Source organism: Equus caballus, chromosome 12 (genome assembly GCF_041296265.1).
Source record: "Equus caballus isolate H_3958 breed thoroughbred chromosome 12, TB-T2T, whole genome shotgun sequence".
In the NCBI taxonomy this organism is placed as follows: domain Eukaryota; kingdom Metazoa; phylum Chordata; class Mammalia; order Perissodactyla; family Equidae; genus Equus; species Equus caballus.
In genome coordinates this window covers 960176-984285 of record NC_091695.1, presented here as the reverse complement: position 1 = coordinate 984285, position 24110 = coordinate 960176, and the positions used below count along the sequence as shown (strand labels likewise).

Below are 24110 nucleotides of genomic sequence, written 5' to 3'. Positions count from 1 at the left end.
AAGGAATGAGAAGAAGCCTGAGGACAGAGCCACACACGCCACCTGGGCTGAAGGCAGGAGACAAGATCAGGGAAAGCGAAGAGCTCAGGAAGGTGGCCCGTGTAAGAGCCAGAGAGGCCGGGAAAGGAGAGTGCTCTGAGCAGGCCACGCAGTGGGTTATCTGCCAAGGACAGCACTCCGCATCCCAGACCACTCACTACACAGAGCTGCAGGGAGAACTGCCAGATTCCTACCAGTGACCAACCCCACCTCCCCTGCCCCACGGGTGGCATCTTTCCCTAAGAATTTGGAAGACTGAGGCCCACACTGTTGGACCTGAAACATGTAAAACTCAAGTGCTGTTTCTGCCATGCGGACCACAGAAACCAGAAAGCTGACGTGGAGTGGGAAAGAAAAGAGCAGACACGCAGAGACGGGGGACCGGGCAAGGACAGGAGCCTGAGTGCTCTGGCTCTCCATCACCCCGAGGCAGCACTGGAATCTCACCCCCTTGGGTTTCATGAGCTGTCCTGTATACCTCAATAAATTCCCTTTGTGTCTAATGCGTCTGTGCTGGAGGCCTACTATTTACAACTAGACGTGTTAAGTTCCACAGCTTTGAAGAAATGAGAGTAGCCGCTGTCAAATACAGCAGTGAGCTGGTGGAGGAGGAGCTCTGAGAAGGAGGAGAAAGAGGGACAAATGTTGTTGCGTTAGGCATCAGGCCGTCAATGACTTCCAACAGCAGTAGAAGCAGAAGCCAGACCACAAAGAGGGTGGCTAGGAAGTACAAAAGGCTCCTGTTTCAAGGTGTTTGGCTATAAAAATGAGAGAAAATGCTAGCCGGAGGGATAAAGCTGGCTATGTAGCTAATCACTTTTTTGAGAATGGAGAGGACTGAGCATGTTTACAGGAAAAGGAAGAAGGTTTCAGAGGGGCATGGAGTGGCTGGCGCAGGCAAGAAGGTAAAGGTCCTAAAGAAGCAAGGGAACAGAGCCAGAGGGGACACAGGGTTTGCTTCGGACGCGGGATGAGGATGTCCTCCTCAAAACAAAATGGAAGGAAAGGGGAGAGGGACAACACGGAGCAAATCTGAGGCAGGTTTCAATTTGAGGTAATTGAAGGAACTCGCAGGAGACGGCGTGACCAGCTTAGAAGAGGTGGAAGAAAAATCCCAGCAGAAAGCAAGGAATTGGGCACAAAACGACTGAAACTCATGGTCAGGAATGAAGCAAGGATGTCAGCTCCATTAGTTTCTGTTTGGAAGTGTCCTCAGAGACAGACCTGCGCTAGCAATCCCTGAAAAACTGTGTCAAGGAATCGTTTCCTGCTATTTCAGCCACGGGCAGGAACGAGACGTGGTGCGGGACGCTCGAAGGGCCATGCTTACCTGCTAAACCCCAGCTCTTTCTTATAACACCACAGCACTGACGGCCGAGCCTTCACAGTTGCTTTAGACAACATGTGATGGAGTATGACCACCTGCGAAAGAAAAAGGCACAGAATCTCAGGGCCAAAGACAACTTTGAGACTACCAGGGCAAGACCTCATCTGGCAGATGTGGAAACTAAACTGAGGGCCAGGGAAGGGACCCTGACGTGCCCAAGGTCAAAATGCAAGCAGTGGCCAGGCTGGGACCAGAAGCCAGGCCACATACACTTATCCTTGTGCTCAGTCCACCACCCCAGGCGTCAAAAGCTCTTAGCCTGTGTGCTAATAATTCTAAATATAGACGTCTGTCACTTCTGAGAAACAAAGGAAGGTTCCCGCTAGGCATTTAACTCAAAGAAAACCAGGCAAAGGGACCTTAATGTCATTATGTGCTGAACCCCCAGAGGGCCTGTAACATGCTGACTCTTTGGGAAAGGAGACAGAGCCAATCAGGAGGTGTCCACCAGGTCTTACCTGATCCTTTCCTCGATCTCCCACTACAACAAAGAGAGATCTCTGCCGCTCGGCTACCCCATTCTCAATGAGAATCCGGATCCGGTTATCCACTTTCTTCCGATGCATGGTGACAGACTATGCCTGAAACAGAAAGAAAGGGAACACAACTGGACATGAACATCAGACTCTGAGTGAGGAACACCAGCTGGCTGCCTCCTGTGGGGCTGAGGGCTGTGCTGGGCACACTTCCAAGTATCATCCCACTTAACCCTCAAACAGCTCCCTACGGAAGACATCAGCCTCCTTTTTAAAATTAGCAAACTGAGGCTCGGGAGGTGAAGAAGATGTCCCCTCAGCAGGGAAGTCAACAGGGAAGCTGTAATTCACACCTCGAGGAGGAGTTTTTTAAAAATTGGAACACAAGGTCCAAAAAAAGAATGATTAAAATATATAGTACTATGTCTATGGGAGAGTAAGGCAGTTTTCCAAAAAAAACTTTTTCAAAATGATTTTCAAAAGTTATCTGAGGATATAGATGCTTATGAGAAAATAATATGGCAGGATAAAGTAAGACACCATCTCTCTGTGCATATACGTAACACGCCAAGAAAAAGAGACTGGAAGAAAACACCAAAATGTAAAGCAGTTATTTCTGGGTGGTGAGACTGCGGGTGATTCTTACTTTGTTCTTTCACTTTTTTGGAGTTGTGCTTTATTTAAATTCACATGCATTAATTACTAATAAAGGAAAAGAAATCAATGAATATGCTAGGATGAAACACGCCCAAATGGTTTTCCTCAAAGGAGGGAAAACCATACTGAAGCCTGTACACATAGACCTCAAAAGTTATTGTGATTACGTGTGATAAAATATTGCATCATTACTATAATAAATACACCAAAGAAATGTCAGAAACGTCAACCATATTACTAGAATGTAAAAGTAAAAACGACGTGTTACTTAGAAACTTCAGTGCTTGCTGCATTCTAAATATAAAGATCATTAACTGAACTCTAACCATGCCTCAGCTGGCCTTCTAATCTCCCAATCCAAATATGGACTTTAGTAGTACTGACTTACTTTAAAACACTATATCACAATTAATAACTCCTATTTTATAAGGAAAGGAGCAGGGCCGCCCAGTGGCGCAGCGGTTAAGTTCGCATGTTCTGCTTCTCGGCAGCCCAGGGTGCACCGGTTCGGATCCTGGGTGCAGACATGGCACCACTTGGCAAAAGCCATGCTGTGGCAGGCGTCCCACATGTAAAGTAGAAGAAGATGGGCACAGATGTTAGCTCAGGGCCAGTCCTCCTCAGGAAAAAGAGGATTGGCAGCAGTTAGCTCAGGGCTAATCTCCCTCAAAAAGAAAAAGAAAGAAAGGAGCCAAGGATTCCAGCATCCCGAGGAAGAAAAGCGCCCATCTAACTCCAGACCCTGAGCTCTTCCCAGTTCACCAATCTGCCCAGCTTGTCAGCTGTGTTGCCGGCCACATAAAGACCCCACAATAATCAATCGATAATTGTTGGGGACTGTTTTCTGCCCTACTTACTGTGGGAGCCCCAGAAGTAGCACCTGATAAAGCCTTGACTTCAAAAAACTTTTATTCTCCTTGGAGAAGATATTTTGGAAAAAGAGACTGAGGATAATTTGTCTAAAGACAGATAAAATTAGATCTAAAAATAATAGCTGTAGCCCGTGGTCTGACGACGGTCTGAGATTACCGCGGGCCGGAGTTGCCGTGGAACCTTAACGGACGAGGAGGGCCTGGGAGGCGGAGAAAGAGGATTACTTTTCTCCCACTCATCTATCCGTCTAACAGATACACATGGCATCGACGTGCCGGGCACCACGCTAGGTGCGCTCGCAAAGAAAACAAAGTCCTGAAAGGACTGAGCACAGCGGAGCAGTCAGGGGCGCGTGTGGACGCGGAACCCGCCTGCCTCGGGTCAAGGCTCCGCGCCGCCTCCAAGAGCTGCCGGCAAGCTCCGCGGAAGGCAGAAGCGTTGTCACCCACCCGCTCACCCCGACCCCCGGCGAGACGGTGGAGAGGGAGCCAAGCGGCCCCCGAGAGCGCTCGAGAAGCATGCCCGAAAGCGGCGGCCTGCCGGGGGAGAGGATCCTGCCATCTAGGAGCGCCCGAGTGGGCGGCGGCCGGCGCGGCCCGGGCCCCGGCCTGGACGCAGAGCCTTCGTCCCCGAGCCGGTCTCCTCCGGGCCCGAGGAGGACACGGCCCCCGCCCTCGGCACCCACCCCAGCCATCCCGCGGCGCGCGTAAGGTACCTGCGCCCCGAGCCCGGCGGGTTCCGGCCGGCAGCGACGCGAAGGCACGTGGGGAAGCCGACTCTTCTGGCAGAGGCGGCGCGGGGCTGCCCGGCGCGTGCCCGACGGCGCGTCCCAGGCCCTGGCAGGGCGCATGCGCGAGCGAGCAGGCGGCGCGGCGACGGCGAGCGCGGGGGCCTTTCTCCGCTGTGTCTCCGCCTGACGACGTCAGAGGCCCGGGGGGCGGGGCTGCAGCAGGGCGGCCGCGGGCCTGGGCGCAGCTTACGTGTCTCCGCGTCGGAATTGAGATGCTCAGACTCCGCAGGGCAAACCGAGCGTCCCGGCGTTCGCTCCCCCGCGCCTGCCGCTGTGGGGGGGCAGCTCGGGGCCCGGGGGTCCGCGGCCGCCCAGCTCGGGCCGGGACCCGCGCGTCGTTTTACCGACCCTCTTAGTTAAGCCCCTTGCCGTTGGGACGCCAGGACGAGGATCGCACCGGCACCCCACGCCCGCAGTCAGGACCTGGTACCCGCCGCCGCGGCCCCCGTCAGCGCAGGTGCCCAGGCCTCTTCGAACAGCACCCGGGGCTCTGCTCCTTCCCCCGCCCGCCCCCACCGCACCCCCAGCTCCCAGGCGACCTCGCCCGAGCACCGGACTGCGCGAGCCACCCGCACGTCCTCTTACACTTTTGTCTCCGGGTCACATAGTTGAACTTCAGGCAAACAAATCCAGCTGCTTGCCTGACGTGTCTTCTCGGACACCTCAAATTCAGAACGTCTGCAGCCGAATTCATTCCCAATTTCCTTCCCTCCCTGAAACTCCTCACCACTCCCAAACGAAGACACCTCCAAGTCTAATGTAATTAGCACCACCGCCCATCTAGTCCAACATCCATTATCGTTTTTCCTTTTGTTTTTGCTCAGGAAGATTGGTCCTGAGCTAACATCTGTGGCAGTCTTCCTTTATTTTGCATGCGGGTCGCTGCCACTGCGTCTGCCCACGAGCGGTACAGGCCCAAACCTGGGACCGTGGCACCGAACTTAACTAGACCACAGCCGGCTCCCATCATCCAACTCTTTCGTATTTCACTGAAAAAACTGTCAATATGCCAGACACGAGGGATAAAGTGAGCAAAGCGTTGCTCTCTCTCGTGAAACACGTAATTTTAGGTAAGTTTTAAGAGCTACTAAGAAAAAAGCCAGTGAGTAAAAAGGGACTAAGGGTACTGCTTTAGAGGTGGACAGGGAAGGCCTCTGAGGCAGATACTGGAGCAAACACCTGATTTAGAAAGAATCAGCCTTAAGAATATGTGTGTGAAAAGCCTTCCCATGTTGAAGACGTCACACACCAAGACTCGGAAATGGGAAAAACCTTGGCAAAGCAGCCAGTGTGGCCAGAGTACAATTAGCAAAGAAAACGGAAGGAAATCACGTGAGGTAAGGAAGGGCACGTGGGCCGCAGATTTAGAATTTAACTCTGATGGGAAGCCAGGGGAGTGCGGGGAACAGGGAAGTGTCAAAACGCGATTTGCACTCTCCTCTTTCTGAAAGGCTCGTTCCAGCTGCTGTGAAAAAGATTATACCGTAGGAGAGCAAGCGGGGAGACGGATTCTAAGCTACTGCAGCCACCTGCTCCAAGCAGGCAGTGGTGGTCACAAGTGCCGGATGACCCAGGATGTATGTTCACGGTGTAACAGGTGGATTTGCCTACAGACCAGACAGTGTGAAAAGAAATCCAAGATGATATCCAAGGTATCTGCCCCGAGCAACAGGATGAATGTAGCCCAATCAAGAGGTCAATTGGGAATACTCATGACATTCAAAGCGATACTATCAGTTTGTGTCCAGGACTCTGGGGCCTGGAGATGTTTAAGAGGGACTAAAATGCTGACAGTCGCCAGTCATGAGAGTGGATGAGATCACCCAGGGAAGAATCTTAGCTAGAGATGAAGTCTGACAGGCCTGGAGAACTCCAGAAAGGATGCTGAGCAGTGGCCAGTGAGAGGACACACGCAGAATCCACTCATTCCCACCCTCCACTTTAGTTATGTTGTAACCATTTCTTACCCGGGCTACTCCAACAGCCATCTCTTCTTGCCCCATATATTTTGTTCTCAACACTGCACTGAGCGTTCTTTAAATGGCAATTTTATTAGGTGACCCACTGTCCTTTATAGGTGACCCGCTCACGCCCGCCCCTCATACACACAGCTTAAAAATCTTCAAGTTTCCAAGTGTTCTGAAGAGACAAAACGTAACATGGAATATAACCGTGAAGCCATCCACAGTGCCCCTTACCTGTTTCCTCAGCCTCTAACTCTGCTAAATCAGTGCTCTTTCCACGTGAGCCAGACAGGCACTGGAGACTGCACCTTTGGACATGCTCTTCCCTCCCCTTCTTTGCCTAGTTTACTACCCCGCATCCATTAAGTCTTGGTTCAATTATTCAACAAAGCAATTCCTGATCATTTTGACTAGGTCACACGCTATCAGTCATGGCCTTAGTATCTATCACCAACCACGTTGCTTCGTCATGGTTAACTGCTATACTTCAGTGTCACCATGTCTGTACCTGAGGAGACTGTTCAATGAAAGCAGGAATCACAAGTGATTTTGTCACTACTGAATGCTTAGTGCTTGGCATGATGCCTGGCAAAGGATGCCCCAATTTGCTGAATGAAGCCGTACTTCAGTGGCTCCCTAATGTTAACACAGTACTTAAAGAAAACTAGCACTTACAAATAAGAGACAACACTAAAAAAGGCCTTTGCCAGACGAGGTCGTCTTTCACTACCAATACTCAAAAAGCCAGTCTTCTGCATGGGACTGGGTTAGGCTTCATAACAGCTTAATATAACATAACAGTCAGATTATTAAAATCCTGACTAAGAGAATGCAGTAGTCTAGCCTTAGAAGACAATGCTAGCAGAGATTTCTTCAAGCTTTTTCCTCTCCACTCACAGGCAGCATCACTTCTTCACTTAGAGCTCTGCTGGGTGGCATATACAACTAACGCAGACTTCAGTCAAGGACAATAAGGAATCAGGTTTTAATATGATTTAATCTAATGTAATTTAAAACATCCACTAGTCTTTTCCAGTATTTCTGTAGACTTCAAAATGGGAAAAAGTATAGAGACGTGCCTTAATTTACTTTCATTTTCCCTCCCTGTCAACTCTTTAGAGAAGGGAAAGGATCAAGGGCAACACTGAGTCTTTTAAATATAACCGACCATCAATAAAATGTACAGGGCTTAGCAAGAACTCAACTGGGATGGGGATTCAGGAGCTTAACGATGAAATAAAGGGTTTGAACTCAGTGCTTACCTGCATCCCATTGCCCCGTTAGATATATTATTGAAAATACAATGAACACCACCAATTTCCTAAGACACTTGAGGAGGCTGACTACAACTACCTTCGACATTTTATGAATTGGTTGTCAACAGAGCACCTCAGTTAATGAGCCTACGGAGAATAAACACACATTCCCATGTCTCCTCTAAGTGGAAAAGTCTCCCACATAACAGAGTTGCATATATAGGAGACAAAAGAACTGTAGAAGCTAACTGATTAAAAATACTTAAAGGATATTTGTTTTAATATCAAGATACAATGATCAGAAAAACTATTCCACATTCTTTAGGGATATTTGAATCTGGAAACACAACTTGCCCTAACCAAGGTAATCAATGATATCCTACCTTAAAGCTTTAAAATAGAAGTCTCATTATCCACGTGAGATGACTGATATTGTGCATTTACAAAAGTACTTTATATGTGGAGTCTTGCTATACCCAGAAGCTACAATGACACGTGTGACAATCATTTTCTTGCAACTGTGCTAAAATATACAACGTACCAAACAAAAAGCCTTCTGCAGGTAGAACAAGTATTCACATATTATACAAAACACTTCGTACCAAGACTCAGATCTTAATGAGACGTTTCAAAAAGTTCTCTGCCCCATAGTGAGGCACTCCTTTAAAAAATATAGTCTGAATTGAGGCATAAAAGCTTTACATTTAGATTACAATGGTAGACTGCCAAAAAAAATTGTAGTATTTCAAAAAAAACCAAACTATTCTTTTAAAAACACATCAAGATATAATCAAAGCACTAACACTTTTACACTCACTTCTGCACTGATGCATGGAAGTTGGAACCTAGAAAGCGTTTCTCCCCCTCCCCTCGCTGAACTGATTCATAGAGATCACTGTAGAAAGAACTTATTTACTTCAATTTTGATTTTAAATATCATGAAATTATTTTCTACACAGATAGCAAATTTAGTTTTATATATCGAACTGCAAGCATACATCCTCTAGGGATTACCCAGTAAAACACGAATCTTTTACCTATCCCCTAAAAACAGCTAACATATGGTTGTGGTACATCCCAGGCAGATCTCATTTAAAGCACACAAGGGGAGGTGCTAGAAAAGAATACTCATTTGCAAAGTAAACAGATAACCCTTCCAATACGATGTACCACAACCACACATGAGAAAAGTCAAGAACTTCCTTTATTTTAAAAGAAACATTGAGGATCCCATCCCTCCCTTCCCCACCACCCTACAAAACTTTTGGATGTGGAATGTTCAACAGCCTATCCATTTTAGTAGGTTACAAAACCAGCAAAACTCCAGTTGTCTGACCATCAATGTTTGATAACAGTTTTGTTTTTTAAGTAGCTGAGCACCTACTGGAAAAGTTCCTTAGCTAAAGACAGAAAACAAAATTCAATTTCTGCACAGAATATACAATTAACTTACTAGCCTTTGCTTAATAGGTGGAATTAATTCTCCATGAATTCAAAGTGGGATACGACAAGCAGCATTAAGTTCGTAGGCACAGAGAACTAGTGCTCAAACTGCTAGCACAAATTTCAACATAGTACATGAATTCCTCAACTCTCCATCTGCATCCAACCTGTGGCTCTCCCTGCGCATCTGAGGGAAGGAATCACCACTTTGAATACAAATGCCTCCAGGATAGAGGGAGAATTCAATTAGAGTTAGACAAAAGGTAAGTGCAAGTACTAGAGAAATTGCTGCTGGAGATAACCATAAATGGGTAACACTAACAAGGCAGGGGGTGAACCACAGAAGCTGCTAGCTGTTGAACACCAGTGTTTCAAGATACAACTTTTATAAACACGTTTTATTTGCTTTGCTTATACCATCAGAACTGAAACTACTGACTGTCATTTCCCTAAAATAGGGAAATCAATCTAAAAACACATACTGGTGCTTTTCAAAAGATAGCAATTTAAAAGGGTGGTAGCAGCAGGCATTTGATATCTTTTCCTTTTAAAAACCTTCAGGCTGCAGGAAAAACATGTGACGAAGAGTGTTAGGTTTATCCATGAGAGATTTTCATCAGTACCTGTACCAATTTAGGTGACAATACAGCAAGATCCAAGGATTAGCAACAGACAATGTATGTCATAAGGAATGATATATACTACCAATCCTTACAAAAGTCATTGTCGAAGAAACTGTTAAGTGTTCAAAAAGGTATCTAAATACTTCACATTAAGTACAGAAGTGGCCATCCAGATTACATCCCAAATTTGTTGCATATTTTTCGAAAAGTGCCAATGAAAGCCTAATTTTGCATTTTAGCTTTGTCTTTTACAGTATCAGCTGTTAAAAAGCAATTTACACGTGTTTTTAACCACAGTCGTTTGGCCAGAGGATGAATAGTGCTGTGTCAAAGCTGGTAGCCATGTATGTGTGATTAAGGGCCCATGCATAATTTGGTATGCATTTAACATTCAGTGCTCCAATTTAATAGGAAAAGCTGTGAAATGCAGTTGTTCTGCCAAACCACACTCCAGTCCTTCCATCTTCCTTTCAAGGGAAATATTTTAGTTTTGTGAATGACCATGAAACTCTAGGGCTGATTTGTAGATTTTATCCAATGTCAAAAGTCAATCTTGCTTTTTCCAAGCCACTTCAAATAACTATGGAGATATTATCACCCCATAAAGTATATTATGTTTTACTCCTAAGCAAGGGAAAGGAATCTGAGTATCATGTGCAAGGCTCAAGATGACGCTTAGGACAGAACATGCAGAGTAAAAATAGTTTCCTTCCATATCCAGGTAATATAAAGCTGACAACTGTAGTCCTGTCTTTATGGGATGAAAACAGTCCCTTTACAATAAGTTTCCTGAAAGGGAGAACAAATAGATAATAACTCTTCTGGTAACATATTATGGTACACTGGCCAGTGTGTTTTGGCGATTAAAGATAATCCTGTGAATCAGATTAATTCACTTGCTGAGTGTTCATTTGCGGCATCCCTCTGTTGGGTCTTGGGGGCCCTCCACGACCTAGAAGACAAAAATGGCATTTGGTTTTTCTTTCAAATATTATTTGTTTTGCCTTCAAGCAGATTTTCATCTGAAGTCAAGAAGCATGTGGACAGCTTGCCACCACATTATTAGGTTTAAGAGGTCAATTCTTCAGTGTTCAAGTTTCACCTGTCCTGGAAGTTGTCATGCGCAAATTTGCTCATGTTCTCTAGCTAAAAGAAGAGTAGAGCTAATGGAGTATTCCACCAGTACTCATTCATTCATTCATTCAACAAGTATTTATTGAGTGCCTACTCTGTGCCAGGCACTGTCAGCAGGCGTCGTAAATAGATACAGCAGTGAAGACAGACAAGGTACCTGCTCTCATGGAGCTTACATTCTAGTGTACACTCTAGCTTACATTTCAAGAGTAAGTAACATCAAACTATCAAAATTAATAAAAGCACCAGAATGAAAAACAGACCTTATTACCTAAACTGTTAAAAACAAACTACATAACATTCAAAATTGTATAATGACTTATAACAGATAAAATAACTTTTTACATGCTGTTAAAACAGATTTTTAGCTACCAGTCAACTCAACTTTCATAGAATATGCTACAAGGTGAGAAAGAACATAACCCACATTCACATGCAAATACCCTTTGATACTTCAAGTCAGTAATTTCCAAGTGATCCACTAATTTAAAAAGAAACGCACCTTTGTGCTGGCCAGTTTCCACTAGCATTGAAATCAAAGTACTTTGTAATTCCTCCTTAATATACATTTTATACACGTTTTGGCCAATATCTAGAGGAAACCTACTTGATTTAACTTCCTTCTAATCAGAGAACCATTTAGAACTTCAGATCACATGAAATGCTACCTCTAATTGTTACTTAGGTTGACTTCCTGCCCAAATAGGAAGTAGTTTTCCTGAAGTAATAGACACAGAAAACCAAAAACTCTTAAGACCTGTAATCTTTAAGTACAGTTCAATAAGTTACTTACGAATTTAAATAATTTCATATTTATATCACTTGTTAGTGGCCCAAAGGGCATTGAAATTTCAATTAGTTCTATCACTTCTAAATGGTTCTCTAAATGTAACTATGGCTTATCTGGCCATTAAAGGGTTTCTGGCCCTAAAATATAATATGCATGTTTCAAAAATGAAAGAATAATAAATTTATATAAATGTTCAATCTCATTCCAAAAATGTCTTACAAAAATGTTTCAGTAAGTACTTCCTAAAAACATTTAGCAGGTTTTGGGACCTGAAAAATAATTTGCAGTTGGAAAAACACTTTTTCTGAGGAGGAGAAATAGTCTAGTTTTCAAGACAGTTTATACTGTAACAGGGAAAGTCATTCAAAAAATTAAATTTGGGTTCAAGATCAGTTTTAGAAACAGAGCATTTCATTTAATCCCTAGCAACAAGTCTGGAAATGATCGATGTGTTCCTAACGTGTACCCTACATGCAGACTACGAACAGCTCTTCCAAGGCCAGAACAGAAGCTCCACTTAGGAGCTAGGATCACCACCACAAAATATTACCTCGTGGGGCTCCCCGGGGTCCACTCTGCCCAGAGCCTCGCTTGAAATTCTGCTGATATCCATCCTAAAAGACAAGCTAGTTAGTACTGAAAAGAAGAAAAGGTAATTTTTTTTAATGCTTACCCAGCTACCTCTATCCTTACAGTTTAACTTGTGCAGAATACAGAATTCTTCCTTATTCTTTCAGACCTTTCAACATATCATAGCCGAAAGTCATTCTGTAATTGTTGTACTTCTATTATTCTCAAGAACACTGAATGAGACAGAGTTCTCTGCTCTTAAAAATCATAGTTTTTAAACAGACTATTAAATGAGTACCTATATTTAGTGCTAAGAAAAGCAAGTCATCATTTTCCAAAATAAAGTACCTTGTGCAAACGTATAAAATTAGCCCCAAATTAGTTGGTTAAGTCCATCAAGCAACTACACCAGTCCCTCTCAATGGTGCAGTGAGGTCAGGTTTGGATTTTACAGTAACTGTACCTACCCGCTGATAGCCAGAGTAGTCCCGGGGAGCACTGAACTGAGACTGTGTGTAACCGCTGTTTGGAGTGTTAGAGAACGAAGGGCGGTAACCATCATATCCTCCTAAAATTTAGGACAAGAAAATAAATCATTTTCTTATCTTCACAAGGAATTTTTCCTTTCTTACTAACGACCAAGGGAACAACTGAAAAACTGTTAGCCATGCTGGTTATTCAATCTTTTTTTCAAAGATTGGCACCTGAGCTAACATCTGTTGCCAATCTTTTTTTTTCTTCTTCTCCCCAAAGCCCCCCAATACACAGCTGTATATCCTAGTTGTAGTTCCCTCTGGTTGTGGCACGTGGAATGCCGCCTCAGCGTGGCCTGATGAGCGGTGGCACATCCGCGCCCAGGATCCAAACCAGTGAAACCCCCTGGGCCGCCAAAGCAGAGTGCGCCAACTTAACCACTCAGCCACACAGGTGGCCCCTAGTCAAACTAATTTCTAATATCCTACCCTGATCCAATCTGTTTATAAATTTCTTAAGTATTAACTGCACTGAATCAGGAAATTTTCACCCATTCATGCATTACACACACACACACAAAAATCCCCATAAGGTCTGATAATATATACAGGGCAATTATCCACCAGAGGACAGTGGTAGACGTGGACTTGATACAAAAAAACTCATTCCCAATTTTTTCAATTTAAATCACTTTATCAAAATATACTAAAAATGTTTAAATTGTACATAAGAGGCTAATACAGAGAGAGACATGTCCTTCCCAAAAACCATATGACATATTCCTATATAGTTTACAAATCAGAAAAGAAAATGAACTTGCTTTTTTTTTTTTTTTTTTTTTTTACCTCTGAATCCATTGGCAGGGCCCCTGTATCCATTCATCAAGCCTCTAGCACCACGGGAGCCTCCACGAGACACACCACGACTGTTGTAATAGGGCTGACTGCTACGTGGAAACCCAGTGTTCTGCTGGGGAGGCTGCTGGTGGTTACCGGTCACTTGATGGGGCTGGTCTTGGGAAGCATGGTAAGTACCAACCACTGTAACAAAAAAACATATACATACACATACATATGTATACACACGTATACACAGCTCATCACAATCTGTTCTCCCACATGCTTCTGGTTTGAGAAGGGTCTTACACAGTCTCCTCAAAGTTTAATTCTATGTTTAAATAAATTTTCATATGAACAATAGGGAAAACCACACATTAATCAAGTCCCTTTCTCCTACCACATATTAAGCTAAGGGGAATAAAACTCTCCAACAACAATTCCAAACCTTAGAAAGGCTATACTATTAAACATCTTCTGAGAGGCATCTGCCTATGGAGACCCACGATAATTCAAACGATCGTACATACTGAAACAGTGCAACTACCATTTTGTACCATTTAATCATTTCTTTTCACTGTAAAGCTCCTTAGTGGTAGAAGCTTTCTTACTCTTCTAAATTTCCCTCGATACTTACTGAAACACACAAAACCATGCTCTCCCACAGCTAAGCAGCTATGTGGTGGAACAGTCAGTCAATCACAAAGATAAATCTGCAGAGCCTTCAACTTACACCCCGCCGGCCCCTTACTGCCTAATTCCATTTCAAGTACTCTTAAGTACAGCCAATTTAGAAGACAGTTAATGGCACTCACATTGGCACTCGACCCACGGAAGCGAAGGGAAGGTTCTAAAAGGCCCACACTACCTTGCACCCCTCTCGTTCCACAATGGGGAGAAGTCTAGAAATCTAGAAACCTTCAAAAATTAAGGACTGAGGTACATTTCTGGCATTTCCCCAATTCACAGGGCAGGAAAAAGGAGGTGCTAACAGTACCTTTCGGAGGTAAGGAAGGTTTGACTAAAGGCAGGCCCACACTCCAGGAACAAAGAGTCAGCAGCCTCTAGCCAGCCAAATCTCCCATGTTTGGGCAGAGAGAAAAGGTGGTGTGACTTCTGAAAATCTTTACCTGACCTATTTTATATCCTCAAGAAACCCCAAACATGGACGAGCTCTCAGAAGGCTATTTTGCAATGAAAAAGCTGGAGAACGCCGAGGAGAGAAGGGGTCAGGGCTCCTTTCTGAACTGTCAATGGACCAAATACACTACTCACCATGTGATCCTTCTACAGAGATTACCTTTTACTACATTCCCAAAATTTTAAAATTACAAGAAAATATCGTAAGTACAATTAAAATTTTCTAGCTAGAAAGATTCATTCATATGCATGTAGAAAATAGTCAAAAGAACTGAATTTTCAACTCACTTTTTATCAATAAGAATTTTATTAATCTTGATCAAATCTCACTGTAAGAAACTCAAACCAGAACAAAGCATAATCTTTATTTAAAAATACCAGAATTCCTATTTAAGTGTTTGTAAAGCATAAACTCTGGTCCATAAAAAATAGCAAAGATCCTTGCCAGACCCTTTTTCATGTTGTTCTTAACTAGACACTAATTCAAATTCAAGCAAAGTTTCTGGAATGATGGGGCATGCTGATTTGTTCAACAAGTATCAGAGTGCCCTCAACATGCCAGGCACAGTCCTGGACATACGGGATGTATCGGTTATCAACATGTAATCCTTGCCCATATGGCAGTTTTAATAATGAGAGATAACAAGTGAATAAGATATACATACAAGTGAAAACACCATATCCTGTTGGGTAATAAGTGCCAAGGACAAAACCAAAGTCGGATAAACGAGTGACCGGAGTGAGTGTGCTCTATTTGGACAGCGTGATGAAGGGAGGTCTCAGAGGTGGTACATGAGCATAGACCCAACAGAAGTCAAGAAGCAAACCATGCAAACATCAGTGGAAGGAAGTTTTGGGCAAAAAGGAAAGAAAGCGTAGAAGTCCCCAGAGAGGAGAGAACTTGCTGTGTTTGTGGCTGATATGGGGGACATAAGGAAGAAAATTATACAACAGGATCAAGGCAGGGGCCAGCTCATATAGGATCTTGTAAACCAAGGTAAGCACTTTCGATTTCTTTTCTAAATATAATGGGAAGTCACTGGAAGGTTATGAACAGCAAAGAGACATCCATTTACATTTTAAAACAATCACTCTGGCTACTGTCTGGGGTAAAGCAAGAGTCAAAGGAGGCAAGTTAGGAGACAAGTGCGACAGTCCACATAAGAGCTGCTGGCCGCCTGGGTTGGCGTGGTAGTGTGGCGGTGTTTAAATAAGCGTATGGGCTGCTTTTATTTTTTTATTCAAAATATCTGTAAATATTGTGAAATTTTTATAAATAATGTATATTTTAAATGGTAAAGAAAGATAACCTTTTGTTATCTAGCTCAAATGTTTCACAGTCAGTCAATAAAGCTGAGTAGAAGCAAGACAGTTGAAAATCAACTGGCACAAAGAGAAAATTAACCAAGTCAAATGATACACAGTGATTACTTTTAATTTTATCATACCACCTGAAAAAACCAGCAAAATAGCAAGCATGTCAGGACAATGTCTAAAGGCCCCAAATATACCTGCTCCACAACAAACTCCTGAGGACATGGCAATGAAAGAATGAAAGGAGCCTAAGAGCCAGAAGCCCAGTTTTACGTTTCAGAAGCTGAGCACAGATAACATAATGGACAAATTTCTATCAGATTATGGTTGATTCAACCTCCCTACTGATTAGTGATGCTGAATACTGCAAGGATACGTAAGAATTTAGTACTGAAAAATCTATAGTGTTGATCCAGGTCTATCAAGAAATCAGACAATTTAAAAAATTCAGTTATTTAAATTAATCTGGTAAAATTAAAAGTACTACTCCTATGATTTCAGCAAGATTTGCTAGTTTGTTGTGGGATTCCAATTAAACACCTAGGAATTAAATAACCAAAGACCTAAAAAAGATATTTCATGTCTTACAAATATAAGAAATCTAAAATATCTCTATCTACATTATTATTGTGACAAGTATGGTAACTGGCCAAATTATGACCTTACTTGCCAACAAGAATTTTGTTTCAACCTAAGTCCACCAAATGCAGCCACAACAAATCCTACTGCTTCTTAACTCTGCACAACTGACTTGCTATCAGGTATCAAGCCAGCAGGCTTCAATCAAATGGCAATTAAAAGCAAAGCTAATCCTAAGTCAAGTAACAAGTTTATTTCCACTAAAATCATATAACGAAACAGGATATGATGAAAGCTCACTGACTAAAGGAAAATGGGTATAAGGCTTCCAAAAACTGCACATAATTCATAAACGGGAAATAGGGACTCAACTCAGGATCAGCAAGGAGAAATTCCTAAGGTCTATTGCTACAAGCAGACATCCTTGGATGCTGCCACTCTGCAGCCAGAACTGTCCTACATGGCGTCAGCAGCTGCACTGGAAAGCAAAGGGCCAAGGAGGGCACCGGTCTTCCTACCCGTCTGAAGCTGCTCTTGCGGAAGCTCTGTCTGCTCTACTTGGTGAGGCGGACTGGAAAAGCTCTGGTTATAGCTGGCCTGGTACTGATTTTGCTGTTTTAAAGTTTCTGGTTCATTAACAGGAGGAACCGGGGCATTCATGTTGAACACCTGTAAGTAAATAAAGCAAATGACGCGTTCATCCCTTTATGCTAGTCATTTCCCTAGTTTTAACATGGCAGCTCTCCATGCTGGTTTTACTGCAAACGTAAATAAAAGAGCATTAGAGAAGTCTCGAACATCACACGCATACAAAAAAACCTCTCAATTAATGCACTTCAATGTGGAAAAAAATATCTATCTACTACGTAGCACTTAAAGCCGAGTGGGGATCAAAAACCTGAAAAGACAGACAATCAGCAGCCTTACATGCTATTATAAACGGAATATTTTTAAAAGACGCAAACCCCTGATACAACAATCACTTACAGAAATTAATTCTATGAACTTCAAGTTGAATGTTTAAATCATTTATTTTTATTGGTATTTTAATCAAGTTAATATTTCAAGTATTTAACTCTGAACTTTCCTGTGAGCGCTGATTTAGCTGTATCCCATCACAGGATTTTCATTACCATCATTTTCTAGAAATTCTGCAATTGAGAGATGCTTACTGAAGAACCAGAGTGAAGTACCATAACATCTGAAATTTACTTTGAGACACTTCAGTAAAACAAAAGATGAAGCAAATACGGCAAGATGTAAACAACTATTAAATCTGGGTAATGATTTTTATACATGGATGTCATATTAGTCTACTCTTCTGCATGTCTAAAATTTTGTCAATCAAATCAAAAGGATAAAGTACAAAACAAGGAAATTGTGGGCACATTAACTCCTAAGACTCAAATTTATCTCCAGGAGCAGGAAAAATCAGAGTTTCTGTTCAGTTAAATACACGCTACAGTAAGGGCAGATGCAGACTCAAGCACAAAGCTACACGAAGCCTTCCTGCTGAGACCCGAGGATGACAACAGTGTGCACTTGGCACTTAACGTTAGCTCAATTAATGTGCTTACCGTTTGCATGGACTGGAATGGCGCTGCATTTACATTGATCCCACTGCTGTGTAAAGGTTTGCTTGTCCCAGCCTGGAACACCTGAGGCTGAGAAGCAGCAGGAAGGGATGATGATGCTGTAGTCTGGTCTGTATTTAAAGAGATTGTTGCCTAAACACAAAGTGAATAGGTGTAATTTAGCGGTAAACTAAACTTTGCCAAGTCTACTACCCTTATGTATAGTAACAAACTCAACTACGTCATGAAATAAAGACACTGTAGTGCACGCATTAGGTCCAACAAGAAGAGTCACTGTATTAGCAGAAATTGACCTCTGCCAAATTCATGAAGACACGCCTCACCGAGTTTATACGACCTGGTAACAGAACTTGCCTGGATCTGGTCAGTCGGTTCCTTTTGCGGTCGTTGCTCTGTAGCATGAGAAGGCTGGTACAAGGGCTGAGATGCTGTATACCCCTCACTTGTGGATGAAACCAAAGGAACCTACGCAAAAGTAAAGACATCAAAGCTTTCTGTTATCACCAAACTCGAACACAGACAGGGCTACGAAACAGACATTCTTGTTAAAGACCATAAAACCTAACAACTGTAAAAATACAGAGATTGTTAAAGCTCAAAGTTAAATGAACCATAGTCCAGTTATGAAATTTCCCACAAACGCTTTCAAGATAGCAATATCTGCACTAAGTTTTACAATTACAACATCTAAACTGCCTTCTCAAACTCTAATCAGTTCAAATAAAAAAGCTTCTTCCTTGGGGCTGGCCCTGTGGCGGAGTGGTTAAGTTCGCGCACTCTGCAGCAGGCGGCGCAGTGTTTCGTTAGTTCGAAACCTGGGCGAGGACATGGCACTGCTCATCAGACCACGCTGAGGCAGCGTCCCACATGCCACAACTAGAAGAACCCACAACAAAGAATACACAACTATGTACGGGGGGCTTTGGGGAGAAAAAGGAAAAAATAAAATCTTAAAAAAAAAAAAAAAAGCTTCTTCCTTCACTATAATAAACTACCATAAAAACAAGAATTACCAAAAAAAATTTTTTTAAGTCATCAAAAGCACAATAAATGTAAACATAGAAATAAAGGCTGACAGCTACCCATACCAGACTTGGACACAGAGCAAATTCATACCTGACTTTCACAAGCTAAGAAAAAGACCCATGAACTGATTAAAAAAAGCCTGAAAAAACACTTTTTGTCACTCTTACCTGTGTAGCTTCTGGTTGTACAGGAACTTGATTAGGTTGAGCAAGTCTAGATTCAGCATGAACTGCAAAATTGACAAAAAATTAGTCATCCAAAATCAAATTTCTTCAGAGATGTCTAAATACCTTTTACTTGGCTGCTAAAGGCGAATTTCTATAGCCAAATCCTCAATCAACTTTTTAGTGATCAGGAAAATAAATTGGGAAGTATAGGTAGGATTTCAGCTTTCAGGTGAGCCTTTTGGTTTACTGGTAGTCATTAGTCGTCAACTCTCACAATGGTTTCATTCTGTTTTTTGCAAAGGTAAAGTAAGATGTCAGTGAGAAAGTACTAACAAAGAGGTGCGGCAAGCAGAACAGGTAAGAACAATGCTAGTGTCATCCATGAAAAAGAGCCTTTTAAAGCACTAACTGTACAGTAGCAATACTCTTACTCAAGACCTTAGATAGATAATATTCAGTAATATTTTAACATCATCAACTTTCTATATAACTTCCAATGTTTCCACAGGAAAAAATACATAAAAATACCTTTAAACAGGCTATATTCGATTTGGTTATTGCCAACGCCCACCATCCTTCCACTCCCCTCCCCAACCATGGTTAAACAGATATCAAAAATGCAGGATCTTTGGTTAGTCATTTAGAAATCACCCATGTTCACTAGAGAATCTGATGGACTCAGCATTACCTGAGTATCTAAACGCTCTACAAGTTACATCAGTGCTTTCCGTGTTAACTTTGGCACAACTTACCAGCTAAGAAAATTGAATTCTCTTCCTCTGGTAGAACTTAGAAAATGAACACTAACAACTTTGATTCCTTTCTAAAAGGCCTAACACTAACCTATTTTCTAACTCTTGGTAGAGACGTGACAGAGATCTGAGCTCCTTTTACTTTGGAGAAATCCTAACTAACTTACCAAATTAATGGTGTCATTAAACATGCTTTTACTCAGCAACTCCTTTTATGACATTTAAGATTATAAACCATTAAATATGTCACTTTATATAGTTCCAATTCTGTGCCCTTAACACTAACATGTTCTGGGGAACAAAACAGACTCAAAATTACTAACGGTCCTGGAGAGATGGCCCACTCACCCCAATACAAGGCGCCAACTCTGTTTAGTGCTTCTATTTCATATAATGGTTGTAAGACTAGTAAAAGTTTGAAACTTCAACTGTCTTCTCGTATCTCTCTTCCTCTTTCCTCTTAAACACTCCCTTACCCACTTCGCTGTTGCATCTCATTTCTACTTAAGTAATAAGATGTTCAGAAATTCTCCTAGAAAGCTGTAGGCATCCTTCAGAGAAAGATATCTCTATTATTTTTACTCCTAGATTAATTCTGAAATTTAAAAAGCTAAGTAAAATTTCATTTACATAAATTACAGAAGCAGGCAAAACTGGTCTATAGTTTTCCAAGTCAGAAGTGGTTACCATGGGGCTGGGGAGAGGGTAACTAGACAGAAGGGAGCGCAAGCAGGCTTCTGGGGTAGCAGTAGCATTCCACAGCTGGGTGCTGGCGTGCTCAGTTTGTGAAAACTCATCACACTGCACATTTGCATGTACCTCTGTATGTTTACATGCCAAGAAAAGTTACCCCAAAAAAAGGAAACAGCTAGGGAACTACAGTTATTGTTCACATTCTAGGAAAAAACAATGTTTCTTATCAAATGAGAAGATACAAGATCCAAAAGTTAAGCAAGCATTAAAAGGGAAAACAAATTTCACAAACTATACAAAACCTGAAAGCGGTGGCCTTATAGTTTATTTCTCACATAAAAATGTACCACTACTAACCTGGAGGACAAACCAGCTGGGGCATGTCCATATTCTGTGCTGGATTCATAGGCTGTGCAGATACAATGGCAGGATCAAGTGTCTGGTTTTCAAAATCCAGCATTGAATCCTACAAGTTAAGAGGGTATAATGGGATTAAGTTAAATAATGTAAATACTTAAACCGTCTGTTATACTGTTTGACTAAACTGCACCTACCTGTATGAAATTATAGGGCCCCTGCATTTGCGCCATAAGGTCCTGTACTCGCTGTCTTCTCACAAGGGGATCTGCCTGAGCCACTGGAGTCAAAGAGTGGGGCTCCGGTACTGAAGGAGATGCAGCCTGAGGTTGCTGCTGGAGTGAATTTACCACCTAAAGTGGAACGAGGGGAAGGGAGCAGAATGAAAGAGCTCCATTCATTACCATCAGGATGGGTCCCCCAACTACATATGCCATCTATACTGTAAACAGAATAGTAGACTTCAATAAAGCTACTCAAACTGAACACAATTATGCCAAATGTAACATTCTGACAATGCTACCACTTCCTCAGTGTTCTCAATTCCACAGGATCACTATATAGCATTTAAAACTTACTTTATAAACTTTCAGAAAAACTACCTGTTTACTTCCTAAAATAATGTGTTTTGCTTTAACTGCTAAGCCTTCTATATCAAGTAAATCCATCTATCTATATCAAACATCTATCTATCTCAGTACCTGATACATAGTCAGCAGTCAAGAAATGTTGGCTATTTCATGATCATCAAGCCTTAAGTTCTCACCATTCCGGTCTCTCTGTCAGGACCACAGGCAAAGACCAAGCTCTGTCACCTCATCTCAACTGCTACAAGAGCCAAAGCTCACCCTACCTGTCTTTTTCGTAGCTCTAGTAATTTCTCCTGATTATTGTTTGTAATAATTCCCTGCTCTGCTGGGAAATCTCACTAATTTCTATTACATCATATACATACATATATTCTTATCTGACTTTTAAGCCTGGGCAAGGCACAACCTTATCTCCTTTATTAGCAATACTGAGATCACACAGCCTGGTAACCCAGCAGCACTAGGGTGAAGGAAGAGTCTAAGAGGACACTCAAACACATCCCCCGTAAGGTAAGGCGGGCCTTTCTGAAGGCTATCCACGTGGGAGCCCAGATGTTTATAGAGCATCCTGATCATAACAGACAAATCATGTCTTGAACAACAGCCCTAAGTTGTTACACACAGATATTTGTATAACTTTTTGTAACTGGATCAGCCAAGAAGTCAGTCTATTAAACATCCACAGGGATAAACAAATCACCTTTTAAACCTAACAGTCTTGTGTAACCAATTTATTATTACAATAAATGTACTCACAATGCAAAAGACTAACAATCTTAATTTGTTCTCAGGAGAGAGAAAAATTACAATCAAAGACGAAAGCCGTCAACCCTGCTGACAGTGCTCTTACCTCGACCGTCTCGACTGTCCACTCATCCACCTGCTCCTTCTCACCACTGAACTGCGCTTCTGCCATAAACTGTCTATTTACATACTGCAAGACAAAGCGAACGTCTGAGACGGCTGTTTGAAAGGCAGAAAGGGAAAGCTAGCATTAAATAAAAATCATACCTCTGTTGATTCAACTTCACTTTGTTCAGTGTATTCTTCTGCTGGCTCAGGTTCTAAGAGGTTAAAAAATGATACAAAAGAGCATAAGAAATTATTTTTAACGATTCATTTAAACTCCAAGTAAGTGAACAGTTCACCATTATATAGTCTGAATTTATTTACAAAGTTATAATTAACAATAAGTTTCTATATTTTATCATTCTTACAATAATATATTGAGAAACTGTCTTTTTTACCATTAATTCCAGAATAAACTATTTTAGTTTCAATAGGAGTTATTCTGGATCTGCCATCATGCCAATAAAGAGCTATTAAATTAAAACGTCTATTTTCAGAAGCAATATTATAAAGCAGCATACATATTAAAATCTTACTCTCCATTTTAACCTACTCAGTACAAGTGGTAAGAGGGGAAAAAAAGACTGCATTATGTTGATCTGCAACCATGAATTCCACCTGTGCAATCTTCCCCTCTAGTTTCAGCCTAGGAGCTAACACCTATGTAAAGTGCTCATTACCATGTGCCTGCCGGGCACTGTGTACACTTCACACACCACTTTCTAAATGGAGGAGCTGAGGTACAGAGAAGTGCAGTAACTCACCTAAAGTTACATAGCTAGTAAGTGTTGAGCCAAGATTTTAATCCAGGTAATCTGATTCTAGAATCCATGCTTTTTACCTGTTTCTAAATTTATGCTCTAACAATGCTTCCAATTGTACTCGGAATTTTATTCATCAACTGATCATAAAAGTACTCAAAGTGCGTGCTTACCTACATACTAGTGTTTTGCTAGGTGTTAAAGTTAATTAGTAAAGATCCCTTGCCATTGAGGAATTTATGGTTCAAGATTATGGAGTTAGAACCTCCCCATCATAATAAAAAACCTCATACTATTCACCTCATATACTAGTAGGGTAAATAGCAATAAATCTGGGCATGTTAGCCAAAAATCTATTTGAAAAGCCTTACAACATGTGCCCCTCATCCACACTCCAGTTCAACAAAACTGCAGCAAGAGAAACAGCAGTTTGTTCCAGTGATCAAGACCAGTAAGGCTAATATAAATGACTGATGTTTAACCCTCGGGAATTACTCTTCATGTGCTTTGTCTTCATACTTTGTCATGCTTAAAGGTTCTTTAAAAATCTCAGCGTACACATATAACTAATTAAACGTACAGCTTGAACCTGTGGCAAACGAAAGGAAAACCAGGAGCTACACTAAAAGCTCCTCTCCACTGGAGTACTCACCAGCTTCAGCTCCCTGGTCTTCAGCTGTTGGAGCTGAGGTAGCCTCTTCCTCCTCACAGAGCCCATTCTGGTGGTTGTGGGTGCTGTCAAAGTAGTTGGACTGGAAAACACGCTCAACAATTTCCCTCAGAGCTTTATCTAAGAACAGGTATGAATTATGCTGTTAGACCATCTGAGGATGCCCAAGTGGAGTAAGACTCAACATTCTATAAAATACTCTGCTAAGGAAAAACCTCACCAACTGTTACTAAAACACATATAAAGCATTCAATTCCACCAAGAACAGAAATTTATTACAGAACGACACAGAACAAGAACCACCT

The 24110-nt window shown here is 42.1% G+C and overlaps 2 protein-coding genes and 1 long non-coding RNA gene across 55 annotated transcripts in view; 1 reads left to right on the top strand and 2 right to left on the bottom strand.

The window, feature by feature from the left end:
• NAT10 (N-acetyltransferase 10) overlaps nucleotides 1-4423 on the bottom strand; it is a 45297-nt gene extending 40874 nt beyond the window's left edge. For 8 of the 19 annotated variants that reach the window (XM_023653851.2, XM_070229216.1, XM_023653850.2 and 5 more), the window contains exons 1-3: nucleotides 4148-4423; nucleotides 1885-2007; nucleotides 1370-1461 (exon numbers count right to left, since the gene is read on the bottom strand). In XM_023653851.2, coding sequence (XP_023509619.2) covers nucleotides 1370-1461; nucleotides 1885-1992 — 200 coding nt within the window. In that variant the 5' untranslated portion in view covers nucleotides 1993-2007; nucleotides 4148-4423. Of the gene's footprint in view, nucleotides 1-1369; nucleotides 1462-1884; nucleotides 2008-2947 lie in introns of all 19 variants that reach the window. The other 11 variants (XM_070229221.1, XM_070229210.1, XM_070229215.1 and 8 more) reach the window with 3 other exon arrangements.
• Nucleotides 4424-4483: 60 nt separating this feature from the next.
• Nucleotides 4484-8025, top strand: LOC111775883 (uncharacterized). The gene is made up of 3 exons (XR_002811844.2): nucleotides 4484-4679; nucleotides 5047-5292; nucleotides 5674-8025. It is a non-coding gene; the product is annotated as an uncharacterized lncRNA (long non-coding RNA).
• The window catches only part of CAPRIN1 (cell cycle associated protein 1), a 36809-nt gene continuing 19863 nt past the window's right edge, over nucleotides 7165-24110 (bottom strand). For 34 of the 35 annotated variants that reach the window (XM_070229248.1, XM_070229240.1, XM_070229249.1 and 31 more), the window contains 13 exons: nucleotides 23788-23925; nucleotides 22537-22589; nucleotides 22376-22459; nucleotides 21133-21288; nucleotides 20936-21044; nucleotides 19134-19195; nucleotides 18295-18405; nucleotides 17923-18072; nucleotides 16864-17014; nucleotides 13322-13516; nucleotides 12470-12570; nucleotides 11983-12046; nucleotides 8629-10460 (listed from right to left, as the gene is read on the bottom strand). In XM_070229248.1, the coding sequence (XP_070085349.1) occupies nucleotides 10396-10460; nucleotides 11983-12046; nucleotides 12470-12570; nucleotides 13322-13516; nucleotides 16864-17014; nucleotides 17923-18072; nucleotides 18295-18405; nucleotides 19134-19195; nucleotides 20936-21044; nucleotides 21133-21288; nucleotides 22376-22459; nucleotides 22537-22589; nucleotides 23788-23925 (1439 nt within the window). In that variant the 3' untranslated portion in view covers nucleotides 8629-10395. Of the gene's footprint in view, nucleotides 10461-11982; nucleotides 12047-12469; nucleotides 12571-13321; nucleotides 13517-16863; nucleotides 17015-17922; nucleotides 18073-18294; nucleotides 18406-19133; nucleotides 19196-20935; nucleotides 21045-21132; nucleotides 21289-22375; nucleotides 22460-22536; nucleotides 22590-23787; nucleotides 23926-24110 lie in introns of all 35 variants that reach the window. The other variant, XM_023653857.2, reaches the window with a different exon arrangement.